This window comes from Rhopalosiphum padi, chromosome 1 (genome assembly GCF_020882245.1).
Source record: "Rhopalosiphum padi isolate XX-2018 chromosome 1, ASM2088224v1, whole genome shotgun sequence".
In the NCBI taxonomy this organism is placed as follows: domain Eukaryota; kingdom Metazoa; phylum Arthropoda; class Insecta; order Hemiptera; family Aphididae; genus Rhopalosiphum; species Rhopalosiphum padi.
The window spans coordinates 58,368,787-58,393,496 of NC_083597.1; the positions used below are offsets into that span (position 1 = coordinate 58,368,787).

Here is a 24,710-nt window from a genome sequence, read left to right on the forward strand (position 1 = left end):
ATTACCGCAGAGAAGAGGGTCGTGAGCGAAGGATTGTGGATGAGATGCAGAGACAGTAAGGCGGAGATTGAAAATTCGATTCATCTCCAACGAAATGATTTTTGCGGACGACAAAAGTTATCTTTTCAGACGCACGTGAATTGTTGCCCGGGGGACTGTAAGTTGATCAAACATAAATTGATCTTGTTCGGTTATTTATTATTTTTTCTCGTTAAAGAGGAAAGGAAGACAATTTCGATACAATAATAATATATTGTATGACACGAAACAAAAGAAATCGTTAATAATTCTTCACGGCCTGATAAGTTTTCTATAGCATCGATGTCAATCGGTATCGAAAAGTCCACTTCAAACTTTATCAGTCGAACGAGCGTATTAAATGTTTTGCAACATTTCACCTTGTGATCAAAACTTTAATTTTATGTACCTACCCACTTAATCAGTGAATATAAACATTAATTAATAAATAAAACTAATACCTATAATAATAGCTATAAATATATAAAATAGTTTTCAGTTTAAAATTAATGAAGTTTATGTTGTTATAAAATAATATAATAATGTAATATTTATATATTCTAAAAAATTCAGTCTTATTTAATTTAAATTATTTAATAATTAAAATGATTAAATTTTATAATATATATACATACACTGTTGAGCTAATTTGAGATTGAAATAACGCACAAATTACTTTGCAGTTTGCGGCAAACTTATGTTTATATTCATATACATTTTATTAATAATTAATAATTAATAATATTAAATAAAATTAAATTAAATAATCAGATAATTTGGTTAATATTTAATAATAATATAATAGTATATAATATAAATATATATATATAATATTGAATATAATATTTAACCTAAAATAGCGGTCATTTGGGTAACTAAAAGTAATACATTGTAAAAGACAATTCATCGTCACACCGATATTCCAAGTAAGAATATGGCTTTTTTAATTTGTTGTTTTAATTTTTTTTTTATTCATAAATTTCATAAACATGTATATTGAACACATATTTATTATTGAATAAAATATTATCGTATAAGACGAGTAAACAAAATTTATATATTCAAAGTATTAGAGTTATTTCTGTTAACTCTAAAATTTGTATTATGATTGTTTATATAGATCATAAATGCAATTGGATGGCTGTTATATTAAATATTTATACAAGTAAATTTATTTTAATGGATTGTATTAGAATATTAAAGAATAAAAAAGTTTTTTTTTTCCAGTGGTAAATATGACGGACAATTCATTTTAGCAAACTGTGTTTTGACACGTCATGACAGTAGTGTTCGCATTAATTTTTTTTTTATATATATTTACATATTATAATACGTCACGGCCATCATGTACTCTTAAAAAATTAAAACTATTAATAGCTATTTAAATACTTAATTTGTATCACATTATATAATATTATGTATAATTTGCATAACTGCGGATGAAATTCTTGATTGAAAAAATATTTATGATAAAACGTTTTTAATTAATACAATGACATTTAAAATATTAAAGTCCATGTAAGACTTTTTTATATGACATTTTAACATAATAAAGTTATTTTAACGATTTCCTATCTATCAGTTAAAATAATATATTATTTTTATTTTTGTAAGTTAAAATTACTGTTCTAAATAAACTGAAACTATATTTCGTTATTTTGACGTGTATGATTCAAAATTTAAAAACATTAATAAATAATGATTTATGATTTGAAAACTTAAATGAACATAGTAACAATCCTCAGTAGGCTTGAATTGGCAAAAGTTCACAGATAAAATACAGCCATTGTAAAAAATCAACATCGGATTTTAATTGTAAATAACTTTAAAAAAAACCTTTTAACTCAAACCATTTTATTTTTTATATAACATAGTGGTTTTAAAACGTAGGTAGTTTTAAATTTATCATATCCATCAGTTGTATATATTCAAATCAAAATTAATTGCATTATGAGCCAGTTTTTAAGTGCCAAATATACTATGTACATTAATGTTATTTTTCAGAAATAATTTATAGAATTTTTAGTGACTTATTTAATGTATATCAATGATCAATATTTATTAAACATTTTTGACGAAATAAAATACTAATATTAGTTAACATATATGTACGAAAATTATATTGTTTTACATATCTTTGCATATTGAATCAAGAAAGATTGAACTAACAAATTTTCAAGACAGTTTTCTACTCGTAAATGAATAATACTACCTACTTATTTCAATACTAAAAGCAGTTATATTCTATCGTATAACTTGTAATTAAAAAGTATTTACCACTTCAAGTTAGTTATCGATGTAATTCAATTATTATAAAGGAATTGTATATACATATATAAAATTATTTTATACTACAATGCATTTAATACTTTAAAAAATGTGCAAGACTTATTAATTTTGACATTTTAACGCATATAAATGTTTGTCTGAAAGAAAAAAGTAAATGCAATTCAACACAGAAGTTTGGTATGTAAATTTTCATTTCTGTCAGCAATAGGAATCAATTTTTCAATCATCCAATCGCCAGAGCATCAAAAATACACGCATAATAAATTACCATGGTCACATCGTATTACACACATTCAATAGGTTTTGTTAACAATTTATTATTTATTATAATCTACAACTAATATTACCTATATATGTAACCAAATATATCAAGTTAAATTCTTAGTTAAAAAAAAAACTTATTATGTAACGATACAATGTTCATATTTTATCTAAAGTATAAATCGATTTTAAAAAATTAAGATGAACCTAAACAATTAATTTTTATTTATTAATAAAATTATAAAGCTAGGTTCAATCATTCATTAAAAATGCTTTAATCGAGTCGTCCATTATTTGTAATAGTATTTTATTTGATCACGTTATCTTAGTAGACTTATTTAGAACCTGGTTAAAAGTTAACCATTACCCCAGTGTAACCTTTCATATTATTTTAAACATTTTAATAGTAATACTAATACAATTGAAAACTATTTCACCACCTGTACGTTGGCATTGATGTTCAACTTAACGGTAACACCCGATAACATGGTATATTAAAAAAAGAAAATTCACAACGTTCACTCAATTTAAACACGGGAATTTCAACACAATATCTTAAATTATGGACGAGACGATAGAGTTTAGAGTAATTCTTAAGAAATTGGAAAAATTAGAATATCTAATCTAATCAAGATAAATATCTTTTTTGTTTACGATTAATATTTTACCATACATTTATAAACATGTTTCAATTACCAAATGGTGTTATTTTATGCAAAACTATTTGTTCTACGAGTACATTTTATAATTTCGTAATTACGCACAAAAAACTAAAAACGTGTTACTAAAACTTGATCATTAATTATAATTTACTTTAATTATCAATATAATATTTTAATGTTAAATTTGCATTTATTTTTAAAAATATTTTAAGTATTACCTATAATGTTCAACAAAAGCGCTTGTTATGCTTTTGTTCAACTCTAAAAATAATTGTTAAACACTTTGGTACGCCATATTATAATATTACAAAAAAAAATTATTCTACGCAATAAATATGTGTACAACTCACTTGTAACGGTTTTGACGAGCACTTCCTGCGATCCAGCGCTGTTGTTTTTATACGTGCCTTGATATACCCTACCGAAAGCGCCCTCCTGGAGAAGTCTTTCCAATTTGACCTTGGCGCCACGCGAGTCCAACTGGCGTATACGCTCGTCCAAGTCATCACACACTCTCCGATCATTAACGGCCATCTAATTTCGGTAAACAACGAATATATATTACGCTATAAACATCACTTTCCTACCCGGGAATTATTAGTGGTGAATAATTTATCACCGGTCGGAGGTATTATTGTTATGTATATTGTTTATATATTATACATATATTTATGGTTGATATGGGGGCGCTACTCGGAGTGTATACATGGGTTGTCCGAATTCCCGGTACGAAAATCATTAGAGGACCGCGTGTGCATTAGCAATACATAGTTTATGAATTAGTCATAAATGAGTGTTGATTTTAGTTCTATAACTATTATATTTTTTTTCCGCCGATCGCTCATTATTTTATACGGCGAGCATAATATAATATATATTATATGACGAATGGAAGGTATTTGACGGCATATTGAAATAACGACGGTTTTCTCTTTTTCTCATCCAAACTGTCAGTAGTTGAAAAAAAAATGATTGATCGAATACGGAAGGTCCTTTAACCCAAAATCTTTAATGGCTTTAATAAACACAACGACTATACGACTTTTGCCCGCGTCACGACGTCGATTTGGCAGAGTTCCACTCAAAGTTTCGTCCAAACGGGACAAAAAATTATAATAAACATAAATAAATAAATAGAAAAAAATGTGCCAGGACATTGATTCAAGACATTATCTACCGGGAGGGTATTCGTGTTTCTAATCCTGTTAAATGGCTTGGTGCCCATTTGCAGGGTGGTAATCGATTATGGTCGCAACCGCGAGGATGATTTATCTGCCGTAATGGGTCTAAATCACGCGAAACGATTTTGCGTAATGATCGTGTCACCCAAGGGGGAAAGTGTAACAGTGGTATATTGATTTTTCGTTTACTATAATTCGATATGAATGGATGCGGTGGGGAAGTTGATGAACAAATATATGTGGAATAGGTGAACAATGGTGTTTCAGAGTTAATTTACGTGTCTATAATTTATGGATTATTGGTTAATAGAGGAAATCTCGAACAACAGCCGTGATTATCACATGAAAATGACCGGTTAAGTAACGAATGACACTAATTAACACATATCCCGCATAATGTATAAACCTACAACTATAATCATTAACACGCTGTCCGACGCTGGGGTAAGTTGTACAATATATAACATACTTGCATACAACTTTTAGCTATGAATAAAATCAACTTTAATATATTTCAGAACGTTTTAAAACATTTTTTTTTTCAATTTTTAATAATATTGAATCACTTAAAATTGTATTATTTGCGCTTATTGAAAATACCATACTTTCAATTTAAAAAAAAAATTTGTTTTATTTTATTTTATATAAATAAACAGGTTTTTAAATTATGAAATGAATAATATTAATAAAACAAGGTTATTGAGAACCAAGTACAAAAATATCTCAGTGTTAAATAAAATCGATGTATACACGAATAAAAATTAATTTACAAGTCAAATGTAAGACTAATCGTTGACTGAAAGCTTTCTTTTATGTTGAATAATAATTAATAATGAATTATACAATTCCCTAAAATAGCATAAAGAATAACTGTTCGTCTTAACAAAGACTTGATTATTATACAATGAATACAATTAATTTATGATTGTTTTTAAGATTTCTCATGAATGTTAATTTATTATCATCAAACGTTAAAATAATTAAATTAGAATTTATAAGTTCATGCTTTAGTAAACTAATTAAAACGAATTACAATTTAGAATAAAAAAATAAATAAAATAAGGTTTAAATGTTACTAAATAATTAGATTATAATTACTATTATTTTCAACTCTAATTATTATTAAGCCTATAACTGTTGATGAAATCGAAACCAATATATAATATATATATATTTAAATTTAGAAAGAATATAAAAGCTATTCATTAGCATAGTAAATGAAAACTATTAAAGGATACGTTATCAATTACTTGATATTATTTACATTCATTATTAACCATTATAATCATAAAAATTATAATACTATTAATATTTAAAAAAAATACGACTGTCTTCAACGAAAGAACGAATGCGTACGTTTTGAAACAAATTAATTTAATCTTGACTAAATTTAAAATTATGGCAACCCTATATATTTTCTAAAGAGATAACACGCACCTCATTGTATTCTTTGATGTATACCACTCCTAGCCCTTGAGGCTACATTGTCTTCTTTGTCTGGACTCACCCCTAATCCAAAGGCTTCATACATCCCTCTTCCTTGTATAATCCTGTACTGTTTACCTCTTTCATTATCTGGTTATACCATGCCCGATAAACTCTACATAGGTTTAATTCAACTTTACTTTATAACAGAGCTATTCCTTTCTTATTCTTGTATATCTTTGTATGTCTAATCCTTTGTGAAGTTTACGCACCTACGAAATAATCAGTTTCTTTGATTGTAGCCATTATATTTTGAAAAATTATGTTTAAAAATTAGATATTCTATATTTCTATATCTTATCAGTTATCATAAATATAAAACATATTATAGTTTTCAACTATCATATCTTTAAGATTCACTAAGATATAAAATTACGTAAAATAATGAAAATAGAATATTTTATTTGATAGCGGGTATAATAATTAAATTAATAGTATCTACATTCAATCCATGTAATTTATGGTTGATATTATATTGTATTGATTGGTTTTTAAAATTTTTAAAATAATTGAATTCGAACTACAATATTGCAGAAAATTTTATTAAAAATGAAATATTTATGTATAACCTACTTAAAATATATTATGTATGCATTGGAATATGGAAAAAAAGCCAAGGAAAAAAACCAAAATGATAATATAATCAACACTTAAATGAGCATGAGAAAATTTAGTGTTAATCTTGGCAATAATTTTTGTTACTTCTACTTGTCATGGTTAGGTTAGCGACGCTAACTTAGCGTTGCAATCAAAGGTTACGTTTTAAAAATTGAAGTTCTCAGAATAGCATTTTATATAGTGATAAAAATATTTTATTATATTATATTATATTTGTACAGAGTGATCATGTCATTTGTATAAATTTTTCTCAATAACCATTTTTTTTTACCATTTTTAATCACCAAAATAAAACTAAAATATTGGACGGTGGCATGCGGCTGGCCACTGCTGCATGCCCACATAATATTTATTAGATGAAAATGCTATATAATTCTAAATAATTCTAAACTTGATTGCTTTATTATAATATCCGATACATTCATATTTTTTGTTACTTTCTGTGTTATCAAAGAATACATAAACGAATAGTTATAAACTATTGTTAACTAATTGAATTGTTGCATAATTAATATAAAAATAACTAAAATATTATATCATTTATATGAAATGTACCTATAATAATTTTTTATTATTTATTTGTATACCACGATTGATTTTAATAAAACGCGTTTTATATGTATATATATCATTTATGAAAATTGCAAATGTGAATAGTTTCTTGGAGATGGGAGGAGTTTATTTAAAAAATATAAATTGTTCGTTTATTGTGCATTTTATTAGGATCTATAGGGCTGTTATAATCTTAAAGCACATATATTAATTTGTTAGAGACGTTCCTCACGAGAGGAGTTTGAATACAGTAACCTCCTTAATTAATAATAAAATATATATATGATACATATCATATTATCATGTAAAACAACAACAAACCGAAATTCTGCGTTAATGGTTTCCTATTGGGATGACGAGACACGACTACATACAAGAAAGGGTAGTGTAGGAGAAACGTCAGCGAAAAACTCGTTCAAACATAACCTATAGAGTAGAGAGGGTAGACATATAAATAAATAAAGGCCCGAATAAACGTATATCGCAGGAGTCAGCAGCTGCAGACGTGAAGCTGCAGTGTTTTTAGCACATTAAAACTATAAACACGCGTATAATATTATAAACCTATACATATTGTATGTCTATATTTAAGCCATATTTTACGAATATTCAATATAGAACGATTAAGACAGCTACTTATATAATATTATGTTTATATTATTATTGTTTATTTGAGTTAATACGATAGTTTCGGAGGTTTTTACCGGTGGAGATGATACTCACCAGTGGCGTGCAGGCGTAATATGATATTTTGGATGCCGTGGGCGACGCTGGTTTCGAGTAGACGTGATAATTATTACTTCCGGCTGCCGTCGCCACGTAGCTGGTGGCGTATGGTGACACGTGACTACTAACTTTGTTTCCGGCAACTCCGCCGATTACACAGTGGTTCGGGAGATCGTCTTCTCCCATTGATGCAGCTGTTTTCCGCAGGCTTCTGATGGTCGCGTAAGTACCGCTGGTGCTGGTCACCGAGCCGACGCGCACTAAAACGTTGGGGTTGGCCACGTATGCGGCACTCGTATAACTGGTGCTGAAACAGGAGAAAAACGTAATGGTTTATTATTTTTTTTTTTTGAGAAAGAAAAAAGTAAAAGAAACATAACAAAACCACAACCACAGGGAACATATTATAAAAATATATGTAAGATGAAAAAAATGATGCTAGAAAAAAAGACGACATGCTGTTAAAGGTTCGGAGAATAATGTCCGAGTAAACAAATAAAAAAAAATTTAAAAACCACGTTACAATAAAAGTAATAAGTAAATATATAAATAAGTCAGAAAAGATTCATTATTGGGCTTGAGCATTCATCTGATTTCGTTTTTTTACAGGCAGTCAAAATGGTGTATCATTTGAAAGCAATACGATAGATAAGTCATCGTATTTGACAAATTGAATGGAGCTTTAAAATGGTCCAAAAATCGATAAAATAATATATCATTATTTTGCTCAAAATCTCAATTGTAAATTATCCACGTCATTAAATATGAATTAGCCATACAATTTTTGTACACGTCGAATGATCAAATATACCAGTATTATAAGTAATACTCAATGTTTTTCGCTTAGGTATCTACTTACCTTATGGATATTTCATTGACATTTTATTTTGTTTAAAATCTACAAATTGTTTATTTTTTTTTATTCTAAATGATATGTAATATAACTTCAACCAAACTGCGGTAGCCTAATAATTTTTTTTAAATTTATTTATGTAAAAAAAATATATTATTCGTGTTTTACTTAATTTACAATTAATTTATTGTGAGTTATATTCTGGTCTACCATATACTTTTATTTTGATTACCTATTCGAAGGAAACCTGGCGCATATATTATTTGTGTTCATGCGATCATTGGTTACCTCGTTTTAGGTAGCAGTATCCACACAAAGAGCCTATCATAACATTATATAGAAGTTTATCACCCTGATAACACGCCAATTCATAACGATAAATAGAAAAAGTCATATTTTGAAGTGAACATTTTTCATTTTTTTCAGCAGATGAAATATTAGATTTTTTTTATTAACTATTCAATCGTGAATTGAATTAATATTATAAGCTCTTGGCTTTACCCAGAAACGTGTACTGTTTAGTGAACATAAATAAATATTATTTGTCAAAAAAATACAAAGCAAAATATAAATACGCCAAAATATTGTTTGTTTAAATTTTATTTATAGCTGGACTCACTTTATCGGGAGTAAAAAATAGTTGTAGTTTTAAATCAACAAAAGTAAAAAAAAATATTTTTTTTTTTTACAACGATTATCCTTTGAACGTTAAACTACATAGAAATGTGTATTGTTTAGTTAAAATTAATCATAAACTCGAAATGCTCATCATAATAAAGAAATGTATAACAAATTAAAAAGCTCCGAATGATGGTTGGCAAACATTACGAGGATATTTATAATTCATGCCTACATATTTGTATGTACCTACATTATTGTATTAATCATATTAAGTAGCGTAAAATGTGTTATTCTAAAACTTTTTTTATGTGCTAACGCGTGTTCAATTAATGTTAGTTACAAGCTGAGTGTATTACATCAAGAATTATGAAATTATAGTAAATATGATAATCGGAATATTTTTACCATGGAATTCACATTAAACTGCTTGGATTGATGAAATGCTAACGATCATATAACCAAAAAAATAAACCTAATTTAATAGAAAGCTTTAAAATGTTTAAAATTAGTTTTTATCACGGAAAAGCATAATATAACAGCTATATTTATGTATCTACTTTGGATATGTACATTATATTTTAATAAGTTAATTTGGAGAACACGTTTTTTTTATTTTGTCACAACAACTTTGCTATATGATATAACAAATATCCTTTAATCTCTTGGAACAAATATAATCATTTTTGAACATAACCATGTGTTCATATATACAGGAGACCACTTGGGAATTTCACGTTATGTGTCACGTTTTTCTCCCCTCTTCAAAACAATATTTATTGGAGGCAGGTAAATGCCATGAAAAATATCAATCAATCACAAAAACATAACGAATAACGATAATAACAACAACGACAAATTGTGTTACTGAGGATTAACAGATTAATTTTAAATAAATTTTGTTGTTTCAAAATGTCATTCACTTTATACATTCATCTAATAATAAAAAAATATATCATTTTTTGAGTAAGTACATAATATAATAATTTATCGCCATAAAAATAGTTTGTAAGTTAAAAGACTTTTTATAACAATTATTTTTTTCCATAATTGATAAATTAAATACATAATATTTATATAATTTATAACTAAATATGATTAATTCTATAATTCATACGCAGTATTGCATGTATTTTATAGTATTATAAGTATGTAATGCGTTTCGAACAAGTTGAAATTTGTATTCATAACATTTAAACATGTAAATACTAACTCGGAAAACAATTTTATTTGAAAATAAATAAGTGCATATTCGTTAAAACTTCGGATCTTTGAAATTTCTCTGGAAAATGTCTTTTTCGCTCGTGAAATGTGAAAATCGTTACTTTAAGGCTTTACAGAAGTGTACTCTAGAAACTTTGATGATGCTTCTGATTTTTTTGTATTGTCGAAGAACGTTTAATGTCAAAAACACAGAATTAATTAAAAAACAAATAAACACTTAAAACCAAAATAACATACTTATTCTAGTTATAATATAAATTAAATAATGAAATTAAAAAAAATAATAACCAATCAATGCTATTTGAATTTAATGCATGATATGCATATGTATTAATTACAATGTGTACACTGTACATAAATGATATGCGAAGTATTACAATAATAAAATACGTTCTTGTAAAGTACAACATTAATAATATTGTATCAATCAATTTAAAATATTTATATTTGAAAAGAACATTATTAAATTTGTATTGTTATTTATCGTAAATGCTGAACTATAAATTTTGCATTGAACATTTTATTACACAATGGAGAACGTCGTATATCGTAATTACGGGATTATATTAGTATTTAAACTTTATATTATTGTTATTGTTGTTATTTTTATGTTTGTATTTAAACATATCCTCTGCAGTAGTGACCATTTGGAGTGATTTTCAGATAGTAATAATTTACGTATATGTTATATAATATAATGATAACAAATACGCATATTAGATGATATAAAATGCTTGATTATCAGTTAATTGATATCAGTACTAATAAACTGTATTGTAAGATCATGAAGGCCAGCCCTCATGGTTAAGATTAACGGCGGAGATGACGAATTACATGATAGCAGTGATAGAATCAGCGTTCATATATGGCGATTTAGTCAATTATTCAGGTAACTTAAATATTCTCAGTCATGCGTGTTTATGTACACCAGTCAGTGAAAATATGTTCAATGTTGAAATGATGAAACCCACACGAGATGCAAATTAACTATTGAGGTATTCTCATTGACTATTACGAAACAATGTGATATTTTTGTGTCACCAATATTATAAGTATTATGATAATTATATATTATTATTATTATTATATATAACGTTGCAAATATATGGCCAATAGTAAATGTAGACAATTCTCGATTAAATGAAAAAAAAGACTATGAATATTTTTATTTTATTTTGAGTATCTACTTTATTTTATAATTATCAATAATAACTAATATTTCCATTTAAAAAAGTTTCTGTTAAATTTTAAAATTTCATACATTGAGATGAAAAAACTTTTTAAATCACAGAACTAATAATCTACGTCTCGTGTTTAAAAATAAAGGATTAATTTTAACGTTTTAATTAGTAGTTTTAAAATGTTAAATACAATCCAATTCGTTAGTATATATACATCTTAAAACGGTATTGTAAATAATATCCATTGTCAACTATTGTAAAAAGAAGTATAAAAGTTTCTTATACTTGTTAGTTTGACAAAACTAATAAAAAGAAACAGTGCTTGACTCAAAGTAATTAGATAATTATTTTATATTGCGTATTTGGTCTGAAATAGATAATAAGAGTGCAATAATGCTATATAGGGGACTGCCAAAAGAACTTTGTTTTCAGACGTACAGTCGTAATGAAATAAAAAGTCTGAAAAAAAAACACATACCTAGCTAGTTTTTCTCTAAATCCAACATTGATTTTAAACCTTTAATACAATACGTACAACGTTTATAACCAAGATCAACCGAGTTTAAAACTAAATATTGTTAATTAATTTTATTAAAAAAAAAAAACAAATTAATGGATTTTATTGATTCATTTGAATTTATAAAATAAAATCAGCATAAGTAATTACCTACTATGAATTATGCAACAGTCAACAGATGTATAATGTATTAATGATTAGTAATTATAGTTTCTATTTAATGTGATATGCCGAAAATTGTATTATTATACAAATACCAAGCAATATTATATACTATACAGAGACTAAATATGTTTTGTTGAGTTAAAATCATTACTAGAGATCACGAAATTGCAAAAAGTAATAATAAGATGAAAAATTAAAATGAATAAAATAACGACTTGGTTAGTAAAATTAGTTTATTTTATTCTAACACCATTGTTTTAAGACACTAAAAAAATCTTTTGAAGTTTCTTTGCTCGGAGACTATTTTTGGTGATGGTTTCAACAAAAAAAGTTTATCGTAAACTTTCGAGTACAATACTATATATATATTATGATAAACATATCATAACATGTGTTGGTCCCAGCAGTCGAAAAGTTATTCAAAAGTTACCTTGTGGCACAAACATAATCACGTAATCACATATATTGTACGAGTTATGTGGTTCACAAATTATATAGGTATTAACTATTAATCAGTTGGTAAAAAACTCAGATATTTTAAATTGTGCCATACTTAGATTCATTAACTATTCGAATAAATGGAATATTACAGTTTATTATATTATATTTTTGAATACTTTTTCTAATTACTCTTACGAATGAAATTCTATTTTATTGCTAAATCACTTAGTTAGTAGACAATGATTCACAAAAACTATTCGAATGTTATAATATATACTCACTGTAATGACTCTTTGGATTTAGACCTGATGAGCAACGATTTTTTGGTGCGCTTGTAAGCCAGAGCGAACGTGACGGCCACCAGAGTGACTATAAGCGCACACCCACAACCGAGTGCAAAGAAGAAAGCACCGTTTGTGGGTACCAACTCTTCAGGCGTTTCGTCACCTTGTTTGGGCGAAGTTAATGCGGTATTTCCACTGCCAGTAGTCGCCACAGCAGTTGCGACCTGCACAGTTCCGGGTGTTCCACTATACGAAGGTTGCGTTATCAATGATTTTTCGTTGTCGGGTTGTGATCGTGGCGACAGCAGTGGTGGTTGGGCTGGAGACTTTGCAGGCTGTTGCTGTTGGCTTGGAGGCAATTCATCAATCAGGTTGGTCTCCAACGAACCATCTTTGCCTACAGACAGACACGTGAGATTTTTCAGAAATTTTAATGAAAAAAAGCACAAGTCAAGTCAGCTCATGATAATATTGGGAGGGGGGGCGCTAACCTCTTCTATAATAGAAACCCAAAATGTAACAATTTAGGGGGATTTTGTTTAGGGGGAGAGTCCTAATATCGCGGTTACTTGTTGCCTATATGGGTCCTCACTCCTCTTAGAAAGTTTACTTACTGACAGTCCAGAATGAAGTTAATCTGTGCTTCTGTGTATTCGAATTAATAACGACGAAAGGCAATTATGTAATTGTGATACCCTTTAAACGAAATCTTCATTATACAATTATGATTTTAATATTTTATTGTAACCGTGCTAAATTTTATATAATATGATTGGGTTAAACCTAATAACACTTGTATAACCGCAGTATTGGGACCGTAATGACGATCCCGATTTATGTGGGGACTGCCGCCCTAACTAATCGCTTAGTTAGTGGTGTATATATATATACAGTCGACTCTCGGTAACTCGAAGTTCAAGGGGAAAAAAAAAAATTCGACTTACTAAAAATTTCGAGTTATCAAAAACTTTTAAAAAATATGTTTATTTTTAAATTAAGTATTATACATTAAAGAAATAAAAAAAATGTTTTCTTACATTCCTGCTTACATATTATCATTTTTAAAAAATTGGTGTAATGTTAATTGTTTTTGTTTATTTAAAACATTGTTCTCAATTTTATTTTCTAAAGTACCTAGTGGTTTAAATAAATCTTCCATACCTTCATTGCCTTCAATATATTTACGTAATGTTTCTAATGCAAGTTTCGCGTCTTTATTTGTAATGGTGGATTGTATTTGTTGGTCTTCAATTTCTTCTTCGTTATCTTCGTCCAATATATCGGAGATAATATCGTTCTCAGTCCATTCTCCACAAATCTCCAAATTTTCATCGACATTGACGTATGACGTAAAAGTTTCATTAATATTTAATTGATCCCATTCATCGTTATTATCATCAGAAGGTTCATCTGGAATATTTTCAGTCGAAGTTCTAAAACCTGATTTTGTAAAACAGTTTACGATCGTTTCTTTTTTTACGTGTCGCCATGCTTTATCGCATAGCCGTATAGCATCCAATATGTTTATTACAATTTGATTGGTATCATTTATAGCCGATACAATTTTTTTTACCATTTCTTTTCTGTAAAATATTTTAAAATTATATATTATGCCTTGGTCTAATGGTTGTAATACAGACGTAGTATTAGGAGGTAAAAACTGCACTTTAATAGCATTAAAAGTCGAGGTTAAATTGTGTGCAGTACAATTATCAATAAAAAGTAAGATTTTTCTTTTTTCGGAGACCATTTTTTTATCTAATTTAATTAACCACAAATTAAAAATTTCAGACGTCATCCAGGATTTTTTGTTCGCATAATAATCTAATGGTAATGATTTTATTTGTTTAAAACATCGTGGTTTTTTCGACTTACCAATCAGAAGTGGTCTTAATTTTTCTGTGCCCGACATATTTGCCCCTAACAGAAGTGTTACTCTTTCTTTACTATGTTTTCCACCTGAACAAGATTGGCCTTTAAATATGAATGTTTTGTCAGGTAAACATTTGAAAAATAATCCTGTTTCATCTACATTAAAAATATCGTCTGGTGAATAATTTTCGATGAGTTTCGGTAAATTATTTATCCATACGGAACATTTTTGTACATCTACAGCGCCACTTTCACCACAAACTTGTTTAAATACAACGCTATTTCTGATTTTCCAATTTGTTAACCATCCACTGCTAGCTTTAAAATGTTCATGCCCTAACTTATGTCCAAACTCTTCAGCTTTTTCTCGTAGAATAGGTCCATTAATTGGAATTTTTTTGTCAAGACATTGTTGAAACCATTTTAATAAACATGATTCTATGTCAGAGTATTCTCCTAGTTTCATTTTTTTTCTAGTTGCCGAGTTTTTGTTAAAGTTTTTTAAAATTACATCTTTATTTTTTATTATTGTAGATAACGTACTCGCCGGAATTCCAAAATCTTTGGCTATGTCTTGTTTTTTTTTTTCGCCTTTTTCAATAATTTTAAGCAAGTTCACTTTTTCTGCCAGTGATAATGTTGTTAATTTTCTTTTTTGAGCCATAATAACCACTGATTAACACTGTCACACTCACACGATAAACGATTAAACGAACGAACAGACGGCAGAACTAAAACTGATTGTATCAAAGTTATCAAGAGTTAAATTACGGTCGGGTTTTACGAAAAATAATCGCCTTAATAAACTATTTTTAGTACTAAATTTGGATAAGAAAATTCGAGATATCAAAAACTTGTCAAATTAATTTTCGAGTTAACAAGATTATTTAAACATTAAATGTTATTGTTATTTGAAGGGGAATTTTATTTTTTCGAGATATCAAGAATTTCGAGTTATCGAGGTTCGAGTTACCGAGAGTCGACTGTATATATATAAGTGTATTAAAAACTATTGTTTGATGTTTTCATTTATTTATTAATAACCTACAAACAGTTATAACAAAATGTTTTATGGACATAAAATTGACAAAACTTCTTTCGTGTTTTGTAATATTTTCGTTTCTTTTAACCTTTTGTTCGGCTCAAATCAAATTAACACCATCACTTTTATGGCACGCGAATAACTACGCTGCTACATCTGTGTGTAAATATTTGTTTCCGTGGTTGTTTTCACTTCTTACCAGCGAGGAAAAAATAATAATCAACGAGAAATCTAGGAAAAACCACAATATTTCTTCTATCTCCTAATCATTTAGAGCCTGTATAGATCATTTCTTTACCCGTTTAACCACGCCGACAAGAACAATAAGAGTAAAATATGATTTTATTGATTATATTAAGAATTATCATATAAAATAAATAGCTTTATTCATAGATATCTAATTCCGTAGTAGAATAGTTTCTTCATTCATGATTATTATTATAGCAAAAAATATTTTTTTACTTTTTACTAGTTAATTTTTACTATTTATCTATTTTTACCCTTGTTTAATAACGTTAAAAATTGTGATTTATTAAAATAAATAAATAATATTAGGTTTTAAAATTGTTTATTTGCCATTTTATTTTGTAAACATTATTTAATAACCTTATCAATTATTTCAGCCTTAATTATTGTAGTTCACTCATGAAGAAAATCAATTATAGATTTTAATTTGAATAAATCAAAAATTAATTTTGTAGTTTAACTAAACCTATATTTTGTATCCAATGTTAATAGTGAAAAAATAAATTGGTGAGTTTAATGAGATTATGACGTATTTAACGAGTGCTTTCACAAATTCAAATTACACAGTCTTTAACGACATTATTAATATTAAAGTTACAGATTACACATAAATTACGCTTTAAAAATATTTAAAATACTTATTTTTATCACCAATTTAATATGATTTTACTATTAAGAAAAATACATTAAATAAATTATTTCATGTCACTGAATACGTAACAAAAAGTTAAAGAAAAAACAATTCACTCCCCAATATGTGTCATGAGATAGGATATCATTCATCCTCACCTTACACAAAATCTATAGACCTTCCAGCAAAATGTACTCTCTGTTAAATAACTTACCTAATAAACTACAAATGATATACCACGTATAAAAACATCAATCAAAAATATTCTTTACTGCCTAGTAGTGAACCTTGATGAATCATTCTCAAACAATTCTTAATTATATTTACGCTCCTCCACTTAAAACAACCAAATCAAAACCTGATCTAGATTAAAATAATCGAATGAAATAATGTTGATACAAAATTTAAACGTTTAAAACCAGTCTAATTCCCTTATTCACCATTGTTTTTTTAAACTTATACTCAAATGTTATATTGTTTATATAAACTATACTAGTCACAAACTAAGTTTCCACAATAACCACTTCACTATAAAACAGATTCGCCGCCTAGTTAATATATTTTTGTATTTTCTGAAAAAAACTTCATAAATACATTGCACAAACGTTAGACAAAAGCTCGCATTCTTCTCATCTGACATCTATTCAAACACAAATGTATTCTTACACCCTATTATTCCTATATTGTAAAATAGTTTCCAGAGAAAAGATACTTTTTCGTTTGATAAAAACCGGAACTATCTAATACTTCCCCAATCTGAATTAGTATACCTACTCCGAAATGTTGTGCTAGCCCCACTTTTGTTTAACCTCTGGGCTCTGATCAACCCACTATTTCGCCTTACCTTAATCACTGATTCCAATGATGACGGATCCCTACATATATTTGAATCCTCCACATAGATCTTAAGATAACTTCTCACATTCTATAATCCTACCTCGACTTACTAGTAACCACATACAATAAACGAGGTACCAAAATTAATCAAAGAGTCTATCTACTGTATGTTTACTCTCAGACATAGAAACCACCATTCTATCACCGTTAACAATACATTACTCTCTTCGATTGTCTGACAATGTTTTAATTTCGTTATATTAATTTATTTAAATTAATACCATTATTATTATTTGACAAAAATACTCCTCTGTGTGATGTTAAAATTAGATAGTATATAATATAAACACACCACCACCGACAATGACTTGCATTAATTATAATCAGATCATCGTCATAATTGAAATATAGAATACTGTATTGCCATACAACAAACTAACGACTACTTGTATAATTTATACATGGTTTATCATAATAATAATATTAATATAATCATGTCATAGTTATTCGATATGAAATTTTAATGGCGTTTAATAATAATGTATAATTGTATAAGGTAATTATTATCATAGTGAACACAAGCATAATTATTTTGGTTGAGTTCTGTGTTTATCTCAAAAAGTTTATTAACATCGTTCGAAGTACAAACAAACTACAATTTTAAAAAGAAAATCTAATTTATTTTTACAATTTTTTATAGGTAGTTGTTTTTATTTTTCATATTTTAACGAACACTTTTACTTTAATGCGAACTTTTGAGTTTAAAAAGTATTTGGTATAATTTAAATTTGTAAGTACTCACTTATTGTCATTATAAAAAGTCAAACTATGTAGTAATATTATTTTGAAAAGTACAAGTAATTTCCAAAAGAATAAATGTTTATTGATAAAAGAATGATTTTGTATCTATTATAACATATAGTTATATAGTATAATAGTATATTATATACCATGTAAGTATTCATAATTTTACGTTATGTCATGTGGTATAAATATATTGTATCGATTTCCACGCGCTATTGAACCTCGTGTAACTACAAGCTGCGCCGACATACCGTAAACAATGAAAATTAAAACGTACGTCTGGCACACAAAACAGTTTTATGCGTTTTCAAAACGAAGAGACATAATACACCGTATATTCAAACTTTATTCTACGAAGTAATTTTAATTAATTAAATCGTAGCCGGCGGCAGTAGTGCACTGCCCCGCCACTCACCGTCAGATTAATTATTATCGAACAGCCTAATCTGCACCACCATACTCGTATTATTATTATAATTATTTGGTGTATATACCTATAGTGTATCCGAGTTCCGTACCACCCCCATCCCCAACAACTAACGCCACTACCGTTCATAACCTTTGACGGTAGTAGTTCGATCGACCTAATGTAACCGCCGACAGCAACTCCACTTCAAAGGCAATGTAGTTCAAATACACCACAATGCGAGTAATTTGAAATGCAAAACGGGACGAAAGTGTAATGGTGTTCCGGGATGGTTTGAGGCGTTAGACAACACTGTAAAGGGGCGGGAAGAAACGCATAAACGAGTTTGTTCATTGGCATTGGTGAACAAATCCACTCGAGTCTCAAATGCCGGCGATGCAGCATATAATCAGTAGTGATCAATTACACCAACAATAATCGTGATAATAATATAATATAAACTTGAAGGTGGTCGTGAGTCATAGATTTGGTTGAGAAGTTCAAGTGTTTAGATTCAGTTGTTCAAGAGGATGTAGGTAATGAAATTTAATTTATAAAAGTCAGGGAATAGGTACCTAGTCAAAATAGGAAGTTGTTAGAGAACTGATTACGAATATGGTAGAGTGGAGCACAAACATAATATTATCGTAATTTCGTTAGAGAAGGACGGATAATGACAACGGTAACAATATTAATATACTATTACCGATGAGCGAGTCTAAGAGCATGTCGGTGGTCTTCAGACATATCTTGTTCCGGTGAAACACCAGTGATACATCGCCGTGTTTTGGATTAACGGCAGTTATGTTGATAGTGAGCAGAACGTGTACCTCAGAGCTCACTACACCCGTGCACGGCAACTTGAGTCGGAACACCTGGACGTGAGACGGTACCCATCCCGATTCCGGGATGTCCAGTTCCGGTTTCTTCATAGCTATGCCATTATTGGATTCCACGTTCCACGTATACGGTAACTGCAAACAAAAATAGCTTTTTATTGTTTAATTTTATTCATTTATACATATATTGTAAAAACGGCATAATAAAACACTGTTTTTGTTTTTGGAAATTGACGAGAATTTTAACAAACTGAAAAATTTATTAACTACTCATTCAAATTAATTTGAAAAACTAATGTAACCAAAAGTTTCTAAAGTATATTTTGCTTCAGAATATGACTAATATTAATGTTGTAATATCAGTAATATTAATTTTTTTATGTTCAAAATAATAAACTTATATAATATTATACAATATAATATGTGCATATAGAAACGTGTAAATATTACATAGGTTTCTTTTTTTGAGGGTAAATTAATATTATTATAGTATAAAATGGTAACGTCAACCTTTATTTATAATAAATGTCTGAATAAATGCACTTCTAATGAAAAATATATACTGTTACTATTATAATAATACATATATCATAAAATAATAAAACGAACAAATTACAAAATTACCTAAAGATTTCAAATTAGATTATTACTCATCTTGTTGTGGAAAATTATAATTTTCTCTTTACCATAGAAAAAGTGTTTTAAAGACTCCATTCAAAATAGTTCTAATTATTACGCATCAATAAATCTTCCCTTCGTTATTAGTATAATGTTTATATATTGAATGTCGTTCATCGAGGTTTTTGTATCATACTTAACATTCGTGTTTAATACAAAATGTCAAAAGTCATTTTAATATAAAATATCATATAATAGACAATAGTAAGTTACATAAAATATAGTCAAAACATAATTTTAAATCATTGAATGTAAACAGTAAATGAAATGCAACAAAAATAAAGTATTCCATTTATTTAAATACATAACATACGCTTAATTTTTCAATTATTTATTTTAAGTAAGTATTATTTGAATTGAAATAAATGTAATAAAATAAATTAATGACTAATATTAATGAAGAATTGTTAACACAAAACATTTAATTTGTTTAGAGTAAAATACTTTTCAATCACAGAACATTTTGCAGACCACGGTGTATAATGGTGGACATTTTATAAAGTCGCGTCTAAAAAAAAATTGTCGGTGGAAAATTTAATAATCGAAATCTGCCGTTGATCACGGCCATGTCGTCATGTATATGAATATATTAAAAATTATATATTATGTATATTCCGAAAGGTAATTCTACAGCTATAATAATGAGGAAAGTCCGCTGCGATTCCGTTCGTTACAAGACCCTCGAAAAACCATTATCGCCCTATTTATAAGAGGGAGAATATAATAATATAGACCCTTTTTCGGGGTACCCGGACCAGCAGCACCACCTCGGGACGTCTGAGGGATTCGAAAAATGAAAAAGAAAGTAATCCGACGTGTATAATATAGGCTGCGGGAGAAGTGCGGCGGCGGTGGTGTAAGTTTGACACGGGACTTAGGCTCGTGTCCAATTATCATTGTCGTGTATTATATATCATTATATGTATATAATCGGCGGCTGTGTGTTCCGGGCCGTTGCGAATGACTATAATATGTTTCGTGGGGGACGAATTATCACCGGGAACTGTGTGTGGATAGAGCAGGAATGGGAGAGGGATCGCGTAAATCCCACGTCAGTCACCTGTGTGTATAACAGTATATATATTTTATATTAACTGCTCGCACCTATATTGCTGCATTTTATTATTGTATATTATATTAAACGCGCATAATATAATATAATACCGCCGTGCGTTGATCGTCGGAGCGGCGGCCAGGGTGAGGATGAACTATTATAATATCGTTATTCGTCGTCGTCAACTATACAATAAAAATATTAAATAATACTCTGCGTGCGTGGCGCACATCGGTGTTCATCGGTGCGACTGCTGCGGTGCAGACAACTTAGGTACATATTATATACGACGACACGGGATGTGTTGTACGTGTGTGCATGCACATAATGCACCTCCGCGCGACTCAACAATAGTATTTTAGGGTAAAACATTGTTCACGCACACACACACGCGCGCGCACGCGGAGGGCGCTCACGAGTAATATAATACCTGCGTATATATAAATATTTGTAAATGTTTTTTTCCACACCTTCATATACATATACGTGTATGTGTGTGTGCATGTGTACGCGAGACCTTTTCCCTTCTCGTCCTGTGTCTGTATAAAGCGATTACAAAAGCTCTTTTTCGAGGAAGGGATGGAGAGGGCAACAGGCTCGTGCGACTATAAGTTTGCCGAGATTTCCGACCCTGTTTCTGACACATGTGTCACACGCGGCGCGCCAAATCCCCCACGCCCGGTAACTTCTCTCTGCCACCACGCCGACTCCATACATGTATATTGTGGTACGGTAAAGTGCGCGAATAGACCATTGAATCCCATTTTCTCGACCCTCTGTATACCAAACCGACGCCACGACCATTCGTACACAGTGCCCGCGAGACAAACTCGGAGAGAGATAGAGAGATGACGACCTTTGTATGTAAATAAACCCCAGAGTCGGTTGTGGCTGTCACGAAACGTAACCGAATGTTTGTCTCTCTCTCCGGCGGTTCACCCCACACTCGTCCAAAGTCGTTATACGTGTATTTGTTTTTTAACCAATTTTTTTCCGTTTGTGCTACTTTTTTTTCTCTGTTTTCAGTGTTTACGGCGTCCAAAATACTTATCCCTTTTCCGTTCGATGTACGCCCTACACTAAACAAATATACATATATATATATGCGTGTGTGTGTGTGTGTCCACTATAGTATACACTGCAGTGTTTATAGCAACGTCTAAAATTTTTATCATCAGGCTTCAACGTTCTTCCGGCCACACGATATCCGCGCCTACAATATTGTATATTATATTATTGTACACACAAACAACAGCAGCGCACAGACCTCTTATCGTTGTCCACATATTTTAACAACGTATAACAACGATGCAGCATGACTGTCGTCTGTCATCGTGGTATATGACGTGTGTATAGTATTTACGGACATTGTTATATTATATTATTATATTGTGGTATAATATAATTATCATTATACGTACGCGGGTATACGATGACGCCGTTCTCTTGACCGTAAATCATATGACCTATGTGTACGTAGATCACACAACAACCAATATCGCCAGCGTGATGTATAGTAATAAGACAGAACATTAATTTATCGTACACATGATTGCTATATTTCATATAACCTGTGATAATACATAGTTAGTTGCAAGTATAATTACCCAATAACGAATAACACTCGACAAGTGTACGTACAATGATAATATTTCATTACTCGAACGTTAAAATAAATTGTAATAAGAGCTCATTGATATTACACAATATAATAGGTACAGCATTCCTATTTTCATAAAATACATTTAGCTCCCATAGAAGCTTTAGACCGATAAATAAACTAACATTTAAATAAGAAAGATAACAGATGAAACGATGTTACGCTTAACGATGGTATCAGCTGTGTTAGCTTACAGATTCATAAACAATGCTGCATCCATTAGTTTAATATCAAATCGATAGCCGATCAATGTTATAATTAAAAATACCCTCATCATATAAGCTATAAGACGGTCAAAATTTATATTCCGCACTGTTGTGAGCTTGGTTAATAAAAAAGTTATTAAAGGCTGACTCTTTGGTTGACAGACCAAAATATAACGTCACATATAATTTGATATCTATTCTATATTATATACTATTTAATATTAAATTATTAGTAGGTACTCTGGTGTAAAATATTACTTTTCTTCGTTTATCGTTTAAAAAATAGATCCAATTCTTAATGTTTATAAATTATATTACTGTGCAAACAATTCTTATACTCTAATATTCTTCTATAAGCAAAAAAAAATAGTTTCAAATAATTATGGAAGTACGAAGATATTATATTAACCTCCCCTATGATTTCGATTACTAAAATATAAGTAATCAGATACTGCAATATTGGTTTGCGTCAGGTTTATACTATAATAATATCCATTTATGTATACAATATATATATATATATATATATATATATATATTGATTCCGTGGAGCTTACGCGAGACCCTCGTCGACATGCATGTTTAATCACTTCGCATTGTTTAATCATGATTTAATGGAATTCCCGAGGAATTAATCGTTTTTGAAATACGAGAAGTAACTCATTGAAACTCTTTGAAAAGGTCCTTTGACCGAGGTCTCGTAAACCGTTTTCATTAACCTGGATGTTGGAAAAATTAAGTTTTCTGCGGATGCTTGAATCTAATTGGTTTTGTACGTTCGTACTTTAATTAATTTTAATTTATAATGTAAAAATGTTTTTTGTGCTACGTACAAGCCTATATACAGTGTACGGACTAGTACCGATATAGTAAAATAATATAAATATTAACATTTTTAAAAACCAATAATTCATTTTATATTTATGAATCACACAGCAATAAAATTACAGTTTATTGTTAAATAATTTGCCTGTTACCTGTAGCATGTAGCAATAAACAATACAACCACTGAAGAATCGCGTTTTAATTAGCAAACTTTTTTTTTAACTATTGAATATATAAATATAATATAGTTGTATAATATCATTAATATCAAATGGGTAGGAGGAGCCTACAATGAAAGTAAAATATATAAATGAGTAATTAATCTAATGCAATATACAACACATATTAAAAGTAATGTTTAATATGCATAATTATTTAATATTTCAATATAAATGAGTACCGATAGTGAAATAATCAAAATAATGGATGTTGATAGCATTATGTGTGAACTGATTAAATTAAAAAAAGCAATAAATTCGTATTATGTTTAGCCAAGGCGGATCTAAGATAATTTTTGAGGGGTGTTACGATAAGC

At 29.0% G+C, this 24,710-nt stretch overlaps 2 protein-coding genes across 2 annotated transcripts in view; both read right to left on the minus strand.

Annotated features, from left to right (window-relative positions):
* LOC132932110 (tyrosine-protein kinase Dnt-like) overlaps positions 1–24,710 on the minus strand; it is a 69,978-nt gene that overhangs the window by 7,100 nt on the left and 38,168 nt on the right. Inside the window, exons 4-7 of the mRNA XM_060998326.1 lie at positions 19,620–19,887; positions 13,073–13,472; positions 7,790–8,099; positions 3,581–3,764 (exon numbers count right to left, since the gene is read on the minus strand). Coding sequence (XP_060854309.1) covers positions 3,581–3,764; positions 7,790–8,099; positions 13,073–13,472; positions 19,620–19,887 — 1,162 coding nt within the window. The remainder of the gene's footprint in view (positions 1–3,580; positions 3,765–7,789; positions 8,100–13,072; positions 13,473–19,619; positions 19,888–24,710) is intronic.
* Positions 13,487–16,357, minus strand: LOC132932111 (tigger transposable element-derived protein 4-like). Its single transcript, XM_060998327.1, has one exon. The coding sequence runs from the start codon at positions 15,609–15,611 to the stop codon at positions 14,121–14,123; it is 1,491 nt and encodes a 496-aa protein (XP_060854310.1). The 5' UTR covers positions 15,612–16,357; the 3' UTR covers positions 13,487–14,120.

What these genes read in the sequence shown, in the direction of transcription:
- LOC132932111 (XM_060998327.1), bottom strand. Translation starts at nt 15,611, where the DNA reads ATGGCTCAAAAAAGAAAATTAACAACATTATCACTGGCAGAAAAAGTG.